The sequence below is a fragment of the Nipponia nippon genome, unplaced genomic scaffold (genome assembly GCF_047370975.1).
Source record: "Nipponia nippon isolate SJK-2023a ecotype South Korea unplaced genomic scaffold, ASM4737097v1 scaffold_31, whole genome shotgun sequence".
Taxonomy (NCBI): domain Eukaryota; kingdom Metazoa; phylum Chordata; class Aves; order Pelecaniformes; family Threskiornithidae; genus Nipponia; species Nipponia nippon.
In genome coordinates, this window is record NW_028262349.1 from 4,121,438 (window position 1) to 4,134,492 (window position 13,055).

Sequence of the window (13,055 nt, forward strand, 5' to 3'; positions counted from 1 at the left end):
GCTTACGGAGACCCGAGGCGCCAGACCTGCAAGTTGGTATCTACTTCCAAGCAATTCTAACAAGCAGCTTAACCGCTCAGGAGAAACCACAAGCATCAGCAGTGCCGGTGGTGAAGAGCAGAAAGCAAAACCAACCACGTGTTCTGGGGAAAAGCCTGTCACTGCCATTTAAACCTCTGGGCAAACACCACACACAACAATCCAGGGCAGAACTGAGCTCGAGAACGAAGGGAGAAATTTTTCTGTCTCCCAAGTCACAAGCAAGTACTGTCACAGAGCAAAGGATGGTGCCTTTTCTCCAGCCTTTGCATCTGCTGGGCAGCCGCTCAGACAGGCCAGCTATTCACCTCTCCTGGGACTCGACCATCAATCCACCTCTGTGCAACTCTGCAAAGCCTTTGCATTCACGTCAGGAAAGTGCTTTGGCTTGCGAGGCCACAGTGCCAAGTGTAACCAGAGAGCTGGGATACACTGCGTTCTGGAGATGTGTTTTCTCCCTCCGTGACGAGGTCTGAAACACTAAATTGCTGTAACAATGCTGAAAAGTCATGCAAAGTTGGGCAGCAGAAGGAACCGAGGAGAGCAGGAGTTATAAAGCGAGCAATGGAAATGGAAGGACACCATTCATCCCCTTTTGCTGGGAAGAATCAGCCTCCTCCTGGAGAACAGAAATATTGCAAGAGGTTAAAGAAGGAAAGGCAAAACCTGAAGGACGAAAGCCTGCCACAGCTAGGTTTTGCTGGAAGCCACTTGCTGCCTTTCATGTTCTTTTGATATCAGTAAAGACACAGATTTTGCAGGGAAGAGTGGGAACTCACAGCGCTGCTGACTTGGGGCAACAGCACGGGTCTAATGGGAGGGGAAGGGAAAGCAAAAGGCATGCATCTGGTTTGTCTGGCTCCCCTACATGAGCTCCACGGAAGGAAGAAAACAGTTACGAGCTTCAAGGAGCAAATGAGACCAGTTTTAATCTAACAGTAGTTGCTATATTGCACAGGTTGATTGGGGCCTTTTAAATCTGGGCATTTCAGCGTGAAAAATTGGAAGTGGCTTCAGCTAGGCAGGACAGGATCTGCCTGCAAGCCAGGCACCAGATTTACTGTCTGATTTGTTAAAAAAAAAACCCAACACTCCCCCCCAACACAAACAACCCATCATTTCTCTTCTTCAAGTCAAAACCAGAGAGTGGCTGACTGTGCATGTAACTCCGGAGCTTGCAGGGGCCTGAAGAAGTTCAGCGAACAGTACCACTGAAAGCTGCAGGGAAAGTAACTTTTGGACCTTTTTTTGCTTGGTTTAGTTTTTATGTTTGATGGGACTTTGCCCTGGTGGGAACTCCAAAGTGCAGGGTTGGTACCCACAGGTTATGGAGAGAAGTGGGGAGGTCCTTTTCCTCCCTCCTCCAGGCCTCCAAAGCCCAGCTGATGCTCAACTGCCCCAAACCCCACCAGCTCAGGCACTAGCGAGCCAGGATGGAAGATGCTCAAGGAGCTGGATCCTTGTGCCAGGCACTCAAAGAACTCAGTGAATCCTTTGGCAAAGATGGTTACAAAAACATGTTCAGGACACAGTGCGGTTTGTGAGTCACTTGTGTCTCTTTAAGCGCTGCTCAGTTTGGGTTTGTTTCTAGGGAATAAACAATTCTCACCTCTCCCATTACAGCAATCGGCGTCTCCCCTGTTGCCTGGGCAACACGATGCTCTACCAGATAAAACATGTATTCATCATAGAGCAGGCGAATCAGGTGGAAGGAACCAAAGCTGGCAGCACTGCGCAAGGTGAGGTCACGGATCACCATGGAGCTGGAAAACAGCCGGGAAACAAAATATTTGGGTTGTGTTTGACACTTGCATCATGGCTGATGTGAATTCTTGATCCTGAAGGCACCATGGGACACAGTGCTCTGTTTCTACCTCTAACCCAAGAATTTCAAAGCACTTTAAGAAATGAGTTGATGGAGTATCCTATCCCCATCCTGAAAGGACACAGGAGACACAACATTCCCTTCTGTACCAGGGTGAGCAACAGTTAACCAGAGTTGCATGGGAGTAAAGAACTTGGCCTTGGCTTTTCAAGGAGCTATTCACATGCCCTAAGCCCAATGCAGAAATATCTCCAAAATGAGAAAGAAAATGTACCTATAGAAAGACCATTTCAACAGGAACTGCCTGGCTGCCTTGGGGAAGCTGGGACTGCCCTCGTGATGCTTCAGGACTTGAGTAACAACATTATCCAGCCAACTAGCCCACTGGTCCAGAGAACTCTGCTGTTGCAGAGTGAGCTTGAAATCCTGCTCCAGCTTCTGTACCATGCCTTCCTCACACTGGCACACCCACGAGGCTTGCTCCTGCTCGGAAAGAAGGGTTGACAGTTACTCATGCCAAGCCTGCATAGTTTTTGCATCCCAGCCCAGGAATTCAACTTCATTTCTAGTAGACAAGGACTCCAAACCAGCTCTGAATCATGTCTCCTCCGATCTGTCCAGACCACAGTACAATATTATTATTAGAACTATATTATTGTTGGTAGCACTACTTCTTACAGAAGTTCCTTATTACCTTCTCCACTATTCACAGTAAGATGGCAGACTTACCTGGAAAACTAACACCAAACCCGTTAAATTGTTCATTTAATTGCTTCTTAGCATTGGAAATAAGATGCTGGTTACCAGCAGACAACCTGCTTATAGAGTCCCAGTTCTAGACAACATGAGCTAGGAAAAGATACTGTAAGTTACCTGCACATTGGCGAAGTCGACCCGATTGAGATCACTGAGCATCTGGTTTATCTGGGAAGTGTTCTGCAGCACCGCACGGGCGGCCTGAGCCAGGTGGTTCAGGGATGTGTATCTCCGTAACGTCTGCGCGAAGGCACTCACTACCCCGACCTGCAACACAGCACGCAGGGCACGGCGAGCAGGAGGCCATGGGGCCAGAAGGCAAACTCTTCCCAGTGCTGAGCTCCAGCACGCACCACACATCAGCTGGGGTAACCTGCACAGTCCCACCCATGCTGCTGTCCAAAGCATACACGAGCGCTCCAGAGCAGCACTTTTGCAGCGTCTATTGCATCTTGCAAACCAGCCTCTGCACTTCTTTGCTTTAAACTAACAGGTTTTCACACTCTGCCTCCAGCAGAGACCAGCAAGGTGAGAACAGGCTGCAAGAATCCATGGCTTTAGGAGAGGGGGAGTAGGAGCCTTAGGTTCAATCTCTGCAATGCCATTCAGTGCATGAGGTGTCCTGCACTTTCTAGTAGGACAGCTTCATCCCAGTGCGGACATTTTCCTCCAGAAAGCTTTATCTGCAATTTCAGGATATGGGAACGGCTGAATGGACAGAGCACCATCAACTTCTGGTACCAAGGAATTGTCCTGCCTGTCCTCCCACTCCTTGCTGGTTTTGGCTCCTAATTATTCATTACACCATGCTAGTCTGGAGTACACGTGGCCAAACCCCGGCAGTGATTTCCAGTCACTGTGGAAAACCGCAACACGCACACACATGCTCAGTTCACACCCCTGACTTGCACCGTGCTCCCCCTGCTTACCTTGGTCTGGACAATCTGGGGGGGGAATTCACTCATTGCGTTCATCAGCCACCCTTCCAAACTCTTGGCAAAATTACGAATCGCCTGTGTAAGCGTGCCTGCAAAGAAGTCTGCAGAGTTAGAAAGGCTGTTCCTTATCATCTTCGGACACCACTTCCTAGCTGAGGACTGCTGTGGAAAGCGCAGCCTCTGATCTGGTTAGCTGTGATCTTGATTTAGCATCAAGGAAATCAGCTGGGTCCTGAGATGCATTCAAACTTTTCTTATTCTTATTCTTCAATGTTGTTACTCAAACTTTTCTTATTCTTATTCTTATTCTTATTCTTATTCTTATTCTTATTCTTATTCTTATTCTTATTCTTATTCTTGTTCTTGTTCTTGTTCTTGTTCTTGTTCTTATTCCTATTCCTATTCCTATTCCTATTCCTATTCCTATTCCTATTCTTATTTTTCTTATTCATGGTCCTTCTGAGCATTTTCCAAATGTTGAAATATGCTCTTTAAAGACGCAGATGTGCCCCAGCATGCAGACTGACAACAGCAGCTCAGAGGGACATGGCTTTCCAGTACTGCTCAGCCCAGTCTATGGCTGAGTTGAGGCTCCGGGGAGAGCGACGCACACACTTCACTGAGGTGCCAAATGAGAGAGAAAACCCTCGATATCCCATCACTAATCTCCCAAATGAAAGTTGACCCCAAATTTCCAGGAGGTGCAGTAGGGGACGGGATGGTCCTACATAAACAAAGATATGATCTCCAAGGAAACATCTCACAAGGATCAGCCGTGCTTACTTGCGCATTAAGCTGATGCTTTTACCTTGACTCCTAGCCAAAGTCAGGAGATGTGATATGCAATAAACCAAATTTTAAAAAGCAAGGGAATTTCCAGAGGCCACAAAGTACCATCAACGCAGAGCAATGCTGCAGGAAAAATATTGCTGTTGCCATAATATTTTAGCTTATATTCGAAACAAAAACCACTAAATCAGCTTTTATAATGGAAATCTTTGTGGCAAGCGATAGCCAGACTGAGTGAGTCATGGATGGCTGTTTGTCAGACACAACATCCCATGACTCATCCCAGCGAGGAGCAGGAGCTGAGCAGGAGCCGGGACCACCCGTGTCCTCCCGACCACGCCGCAGGGTACTCACTGGGCACCGGTCTGAGCACATCTGGGATGAGAATCTCCACCAGGGCCTGGTACAAGATGTGATCGCAGCTTCTCATCCATTTGAGGATGGGTTCGTATTTGCACAGAGTGATCAGCTTATCTTTTGGGAGGGTCCCTTCGTGTTCTTCATCGCTGTGGGAGGAGGAGGAGGGAGGCAGCGTTAGCAGCAGGTTTGCATTCAGTGCATTCATCCTTCCTCTCAATTTCTAACCCCAGTTTTCAGCAGAAAAAAGCCATTCATGTTTCTTTCAAAAGGAAATGTTTGATCGTTTGTACAAGTCTTCACTGACTCTGCAAGTGCCTCCCCGTCCATGGGGTCAGAGCTCTGACCACCGTTTTCCCTCAAATCCATATCTTCTGGTGCTTGGCCTTCACTGCTTCTGTCTTTAGCCTCCGTTGCCTTTCACACTCATGTTGATGTGTACGTGGGAATTGTACAGTCATTTCAGCAGGCAAAGGCTTAGCTGGTGCCTCCTTACAGACCCAGCTATTTCCAAAACCTTCACACCTCTCTCCTGTGCTCTAAACCTCCTCAGCTGTAGCAGTGGGGACAAAACGTTTGCAGCAAATGCTTTTGGAGCAGATTAGCCGGTACTGACAGATCCTACAAATGGTTTTGAGGTGTTTAACACCTTCAAATGCTGAATGTTTTCAGAAGGAAAAAGATTTGGTGTTTTGATGAGAACAGAGCATACTGTCTCTAACTGAATGAGGCCAATCAAGCTTGCATTATTTTCACTTTAGAGATGTATGGAAACTTTTTCTGCATGATTAAGGCATAAGATATTTGGTTCAACAGCAAGCAGAGAAAGCCGAAGCCTTAATGCACTGCCAGAGCATCAAAGCAGAGCTGCTGAGACACTATGCTGGGTATTGGGAATTTGCAAGGGACTTTCCCCATGTGTTACATCAAAACCCTTACAGCCGAGCCTTGGACATACTATAAAGAGGTACTAATAGCCTCTGCCTGAGCGTTTTTTGTAAATGAACTCCACAGGCATACTCCTAAACACTCACACGGAGAAACTGGCCATCAAGCCCAAACTTTCTGTTAAGTGGAACCATATTCTGCATTTATCATGCTTTCAAACAGTTTGCCACTTTGATAATATCTTGGGTTTATATTTGTATATAAATAAAGCAGGGGGAGGGAGTGCTTTATTTGCCTATCTTGATTATTAGCAGTGGTAGGGAGAGGTACTAGAGCACACAGCCTTAGCGAGATGCGCTAGTTTAGCCACAGCCCTGCAGAAATGCTGCCTCCGGTGTCAGGGAGCCTATCCGTACCTAGCACAGCTCTCCCTGTGGTGGTGCAATGCACCTTGCAGATATACCCTTGCGTAAAAGAAATTCTCAAACGATCAAGCAAAGCTACAGTGATTCTCTGTGGGAAAACATCCATTGGGTAACACCTACTGAGGACAACAGGGCCATATTGTACAGATTATTATGGGGTATTTGCTTATTACTCAAACTTTTACCATTTTTCTTCTGAATATAAAATGGCAGTATTGGAAGTCCTTATATAATCTGTAGAAGTGGACAGTACAGACTTTTAATACAAATTTTAACAAGAAACCTTCACCTTTTCAATTTTTCTCTATTTTCACTTATTTCCATTCCCCTGTCTCGTGGCATCACACTACCAATGCATAAAGGATAAAGAAAAGGCAATAACAACGAGCCAGGCAGGAGTACAAAGATCAGAGCAGCTTTGTTTGCCATTATCTGCCTCAAAACACGTGGCACTTAAAGATTTGGAGAGCCATCCAAAGAAGTGAGTCAGTCTAGATGTCACTAAAACCTCAGAGTCTGAGATGTCACTCGAGACCGATACCTAATGACATGGAATCGTTACCGTCTGCTCCCACTGGCCATTTACAAAAGCATCATCCCATCCTCAACCATCCAAACACTCTCTGCATTTTGGATTAGCACTTGTTACAGGAGGTATAAGGCACACAGAGGTACATAATCAGAGCAGATGCTTTCTGCGGAGGTCCGAACGCTGTGCGGTCACTACAATACTAAACACTTCTGACACTCTTTGTGACAATTCTGCAGGGAAGTAAATACTTTCAAGTCCTACAAAGCACTCAAAATGCCTAATGAAGCTGAAAATCCTTCATACATTTTTAAAAGATAAAATACTACCAAAAAACGGATCGTTCAGAAATAATCAAAGCACAGCAGCGTACCTGGACGGCAGGGCAGTAGAGCCATCACTAGATGGTGTTTTAGGACTCCAGAAGGATTGCCACAGTTTCTCAATATAATGAAACTGAAGATTCATTACAACATCCAAAGTCGCCTGACAACAAAGAACACAACTCATTAGCTGCTCTGCTAGCATCTTGTCACGCAGCGTAAGCATAAATTTCATGTGCTGCCATTTAGATTAAATCATTTACAAAAAAAATAATGGAGGGGCATTGCTTTAATAATCAACATAACATAAAACAGATCATACAATGAAAAAATAACATAAAGTGCAATATTTGAGTGTAATACATAGCAAATCAAGCATTCCCTACTATATTCTAGCTTTTCCCAAGAGCAGGATACGCGATGAGCACATGACTTAATAAATTAAGTCATTCTAATAAACATTAATTAATTAATTAAGTCATGATAATAAACATGAATTAATGAATCAATTAAAAATATTCCAAATAATCACCTCACAGTGTCGCCTGTAAAGAAGCTGTAGAGTTTTCACGTCATTCATGGTGACCCCTTCTTGTAAGAGGACGTTACCGAGATCAGGGGCTGGGAACTCAGGAAAGACATGGGTTACATCTAGGGAAAAAAAAAGATTGGGAAAGATGGTGAGAGTTAGGAGCACTCAGTTACGCAGGACTACAGATGAGCACGAGGTGCTGCTGTCGCTGGTGGCTATCTTTCATGTTTTAAGTGGGGATGAAATGGGAGAAATGAGACCGATCATCTAGTACTTTCCCAATTCCTGCTTCTGTACTGGGCAAAAAGTGAACCATTTTATTCAGTGTAGAAAGGAAAATGTTTTCTTTCTCTCTGTAATAAAAGAAACAAGAATACATTGTCCTCATCTACCGCACTTCCCATTAGATTTCCTCTGAAGCCTGAAAAATGTCTCTCTGGTATTTTGAGAGTACAATGGAAAAGATAATTGGACAGCAGACGTATCAAGAGCAATTGTATTTCAGAGAAGGCTCCGAGCTGGCCAGGATTTGGTATCTCTACTAGAAATGATGGAGGCACATAGATCCATAGATCCAGTAAAGCCAAAGAGCTTGTCTCCCAAGGAGAAGGTCCGTATGGATCGTCTGCATGGGATACACGTTGCAGCCTTTGCAATGAAAAGAATCGCTCTTCTCCCTCTGGCTGCCTGTCTTAGCAAGGCTCTTCAGGACCTCCACTCCTTCCATCCAATTTGGATAAAACCAGACGGATTAAAAACATACTTGGAGGGAACCGACAGACCTGATGGTACAAGGAAAAAGCCTTCCTGTAGGTATGGGAGATAGCAAATAAACTTAGCAAGTGTGACGTTACAAGAGCTTGTTAGAATATACGCTATATGTAATATATATATATATTATGTATATAATACTGTAGATTTATTAGAAAAGCAAACAAATGCAGAACAGATGGGGCTTGCTGGACAAGACCTTCCTTCCTCTTAAAGGTATAAGCCTAGATGGGAGCTATCTAACACATTAAAGCAGTCTCCTCACCTATGAATTGCTGATGATGTTGACTTTGAGCAGCAACCGATTGCTCCGGCGTAGTGTGCGGGTTATTATTGGACCCACTCTCTGCCATGCCATCCATCTTCTGCGCCGGTCTGTACCTAAATTTAGAGCATGGCTTGGGATTTACACAGGCACGAGCAAACAGGTATACATTATTTGCAACACAGTCATCCAGACTTTTGTGTTCGTCATGTAATACATGAGGTTACATTCAAGTCCGGTGTTTTGAGGGCTGATCATTTATATCATCTACTCAAGTGGAGGGGGAAAATGAGAGCCTCCTTTTGAAAAGCACTCCTCAAGACAGAATTAAAGGGGTTAAGGAGTTTGCCCAAGATGACACCAAAAAAAAAAGAAAATGAGAAGCAGAGCTGGAGTGGGTGCCAGAGTGCAGACTCTCTGTCTCGGGAGCTGACTTTTGCATTTACTTTCTGTCTGGGAGCTGAAGAAATAAATTCTTCTGCTCCTTCTTCACTCCAGCAAGAACCAGAAGTGTCTGTGCTTCCAGGAGACAATTCCAAATTCCTTTGCACATTGTATTTTATCTTCAAAATTACTCAGACACAAAACTAACCACAGCACTATTTAACTTGCGCTATTGCACAAAAAAAACCCAAACAAAACCCAAAACCCACCCAAGCACAACAGAAGCCCCCACGTCCTTTACACAAATAACTCCATAGCCAAGGTCCTAAAAGAGTTCGGTCAGAGGGAGGCGGTGAAAAGTGGCACGTATGGTGGCATTCTCTGTAACAGCGGGCTGAATCAAGCCGCTGGCAAACAGAATAGGTGGATAAATGCAGTTTCATAGAATAGTTTGGGTTGGAAAGGACCTTTAAAGGTCATCTAGTCCAACCACCCTGCAATGAGCAGGGACATCTTCAACTAGAGCAGGTTGCTCAGAGCCCCGTCCAACCTGACCTTGAATGTTTCCAGGGATGGGGCATCCACCAGAATTGTTTTGGGACCCTTCCACTACTCAGAGCAGCCAGTGACTTGCAGTCCTCTCTTCCACAGCTCAGCTCTGGCACTTCAGCAACACTTGGGTCTGAACTGTCCCAACACAATCCCTTTACTCCCAAGCCAAGTCCCAAGACGGGGTCTGCAGCTTTCTTTGGGAAAGGATCCTTGCCCGCAGCAGTGTCGGGGGCACAGCTGGTGAGCTCCAAGACGCTGGGAGCACCTACCTTTGCTTCTGGTGGATGGGCTGCTGCCTCATTGCCATGTACTGGGTATCCTCCTGCAAACGGTTCAGCGGAGACTCTGGTTTTAGACGGATCCCGTAATAATGATATTTGGAGTTTCCCCTGGAAGTATCAGCGATGAAATTGGTCAGTGTAAGCTAGTCAATGGAAGGGACATCGTAGCCCTGCAGTTCACTCTTAGGCTTGTTTTGACAATACACCCTACTTCTTACAGCACACGTCGGTTTGCTGCCAAGCACTATTTGAATGGCTGAACTAATGAATGCCATCATCCCCTGTAAAATTTAAAACCACATGTCGCAAAGTTCAGTGACATCCACATTTAAAACCCGGCAAGGTTTGTTCCAAGTAACCCATGGTAACTGGAGAAGAAGGGACAAGTGTTACAAAACAAAGTGCTGTTAAACAGAATGGCAGAAAGACCTCAGGGGACACTTTGCTATTTGATTAGGGTTTAAGGATTTGTTTTTTCCATAAAAACAAACTTCCATCATTATCTAGACTTGGATAAAACAGGCCTGACTGAATAGTCAAATACGATAAGAAAAATGTCTTTCTGTTGCCAGCACTTTCACAGCAACGGCAACAGGCTTTGATGTGGCTTTGTTCTTGGAGTTGCTCATTTTTGTAGTTTTTGTAAAAACTTAAAGCTTTTTGCAAGGAAAACAGGCTGTAATTCTTTTTCCTTTGCTGGTCAGTAAAGCTGCTGTGATGCTCCTTAGGCGAATGTCTTTCCATCACATTAGACAGATGTGTCAGTTAAAGTTTTTCCACCAAACTGGAATTTTTCAATCCCCAAGCGTCTGCTCTTGGGAGTGAGAAGGACAATTATGCAGCCATGGATACATGACGACAGTATGTCCAACTTGGTTTTAGCCAATTTGTCGCTAACAAGGGTTGAGCCGAGTCCTCCGTGGGAGGGGAGACCGAGCCAGGGGAGCAGCAGCGGGGTCTCCAGACCCCTCTTCTTGGGGATGCCTAAAATTCATTTGCTGCGTCACTATGACAGGGTCTGGAGGCACCTTAAATCCAACGATGCTTCCCACTGGAAAATTACACAGAGAAATTTAAGAGAGGAATATTTGTCAAAGAATTAACTCTTTCTTCCTTGCTGGGGGAATTTTTTCTTTTCAAGGGGAAGGCTGAATTGTTCACTCTTTGTCACTGTACCAAAGGGGTTAACACAGACTGAGTGCTCAGGTATGAAGTACACTTCGGCCATGTCTTAAGTGATTTTAAGTGCCTGTTAAATAACAGCTGCATTTATAATCTACATGAACGAATAAGAAAATAATGGTGGACAGCTATTTCCATATTTATTGAGGTTTACTGTATCCTTCCCAGCCTGCACATTTGCAATTTTCAGTGGATTTTTTGCTTGTTTGTTTTTTCTTTAATCCTTGATAGGATTAAAGAATTTCTCTCCTCTAAAGAAATTATTTCAGAGCTCTTGCACTTGAACCAATGTAGAGAAATCCAAACTCTCCCCTGCTCTTCCTACGACTGTTGCCTCCGCATTCCAGCTGTGGAATGCCCCGGCCACATCTGGTTTTGTTCTCACTTTGAAGCCCAAACATCTAAGTTTGAATTTTATTATAAAATCTTACACAATGAGAGCAATCAGTGTTTCTCTACTGTATTAGCTACTTTTTTCAAATTAGAAACTGGGATAAAATGCAAACTCAGCTGTGCAAGCTGTGCAGATCCTTTGGATGCTCCCTTGAAGGACATGTATGTAATTACACAAGCATACTTTCTTATGTTATGTTTTTGTTGTAACATCATATGGTTCTTTGATGTTTAAAAAGAAAAAATGCTGTCACAAGATTCAGCCTGCCGCTTTGGGAATTTTAAGAAATAAGCCATTTACATCTGTACAGCTTGTCTGCATCAGAGGTTCTGTTCTCATCCGTGATGGGGAACTTTACAGGACCCAAAGAGAGAAACCGTTTCACTGCATCAGAATTTCGGGCTCCGCAGCTGACAGCAGCAATTGTGAAGATGAGCTACTTCATCTTTTTGAGACAGCAATGGAATGAGAAGAAGCTTAGGTTCAAATAAAATATTCTTAGGCTCCTTAGGAAATGGACTTGGACCAAATTCCACTGTGTGGCTGGACAAGGCACTGTCACCAGCGACCGGGAGCGTGCCTGAAATTAACTGTATTGTCAAGCCTCTCACACCGCTGATTCATGGTAAGAAAGCAGCTTTTCCTCACAACACACGGAAATGACTTCTGTGCCTCAGAATAGCAATTTTTTTTCCCCCACAAGATCGTGGTTGGTTGTTTCTGTAGATCTCGGAAGAAAGACCTGTCCCTGCTAAATGATGCTCGGCAGGTTCTCAGTATGCGTGAGAGAAGTTGTAGGAGCTATTTTTTTTTAACTGTAGATTCATACCAACCTGGTTCCCAGGCGGCGAGTCCTCAGCCCCATGAACACCGACCGGATCAGTTTTCCGAAGGAAGCAGCGTTCACTGGATCCAGTTTGTGCTCCTGGCAGTGCCGCAGGTAATGGTTGTAGAGAGAGCTCCTGGGAAGGCTGACGCCTTCCGCCGTCTCGTAGTTGTCCAACAACCACTGGAGCTTTATGTATGGAAAACATAAATAAATAAAGAACACATGAAAGTCTAAAGAGGGCTGGAACGGGCTGCATAAAACCATGTCAATGCTTAAATGTCAGGACAGCCCATCTGACATTAAGAATTCAAGAGAACTTAATGCTGAGTAGTTAATTTATATAAGTTAATTTATATAACTTATGCCGGTTGCATTTTTACAAAAGTTAAAGGACCCCAGCCCAAAGCTAATAACCCTGCAAAAACATAGTCCGCCTGCCATCTCAGTGTCCACCTTGGATTTGGATTAATTCCTGCAGAGCCAAAATAAAGCTGTAAGAACTCATGTTTTCCAAGAATAAAGATGTTAAGATACTGCCTAAGAGGAATAAATTTTAGGCAAACCAAATACGCTGCAAAGTCTTTATTAATTTGAAGATTGGCATGTCTGCAACTGTTCACTTAACAATAACATTAATGGTTACCAAAGCAACCTTAAAAATCTGAGGGGTTCCATCTATTTTTCAAAATATACTGTCTGAACTACTTCTGACATTTCTGTTGATTAAAGTTTGCAATTAGATATAAATTATTTATACCCAGCCAGTCTGAAAGGGCAGGCCCAGCACACAATGTCAGCACAGGAATTAAAATGCAAAAAGACAAAAGCCCCAATCTCCTTTAACTGGCTAAATGACTTCAGCATCAATAAAATAAGTGTTATATTAAGTGAATTTTTGAAAGAACTAGATGCACAAGCGGACTAAAATCAATAGCTTTGGTAAGAGCCCTTTCATTGTGTTAGGGCCGTTTGGGATGAGCATTTTCAAGACTTTGC

General features: G+C 44.3%; 1 protein-coding gene across 13 annotated transcripts in view; it reads right to left on the reverse strand.

Annotated features, from left to right (window-relative positions):
- Nucleotides 1–13,055, reverse strand: part of RFX2 (regulatory factor X2) — a 61,168-nt gene that overhangs the window by 2,363 nt on the left and 45,750 nt on the right. For all 13 annotated transcript variants that reach the window (XM_087769099.1, XM_087769098.1, XM_087769101.1 and 10 more), the window contains 10 exons: nt 12,064–12,245; nt 9,643–9,762; nt 8,438–8,553; nt 7,402–7,520; nt 6,920–7,032; nt 4,702–4,853; nt 3,550–3,647; nt 2,738–2,887; nt 2,139–2,347; nt 1,649–1,802 (listed from right to left, as the gene is read on the reverse strand). In XM_087769099.1, the coding sequence (XP_087625225.1) occupies nt 1,649–1,802; nt 2,139–2,347; nt 2,738–2,887; nt 3,550–3,647; nt 4,702–4,853; nt 6,920–7,032; nt 7,402–7,520; nt 8,438–8,553; nt 9,643–9,762; nt 12,064–12,245 (1,413 nt within the window). The remainder of the gene's footprint in view (nt 1–1,648; nt 1,803–2,138; nt 2,348–2,737; nt 2,888–3,549; nt 3,648–4,701; nt 4,854–6,919; nt 7,033–7,401; nt 7,521–8,437; nt 8,554–9,642; nt 9,763–12,063; nt 12,246–13,055) is intronic.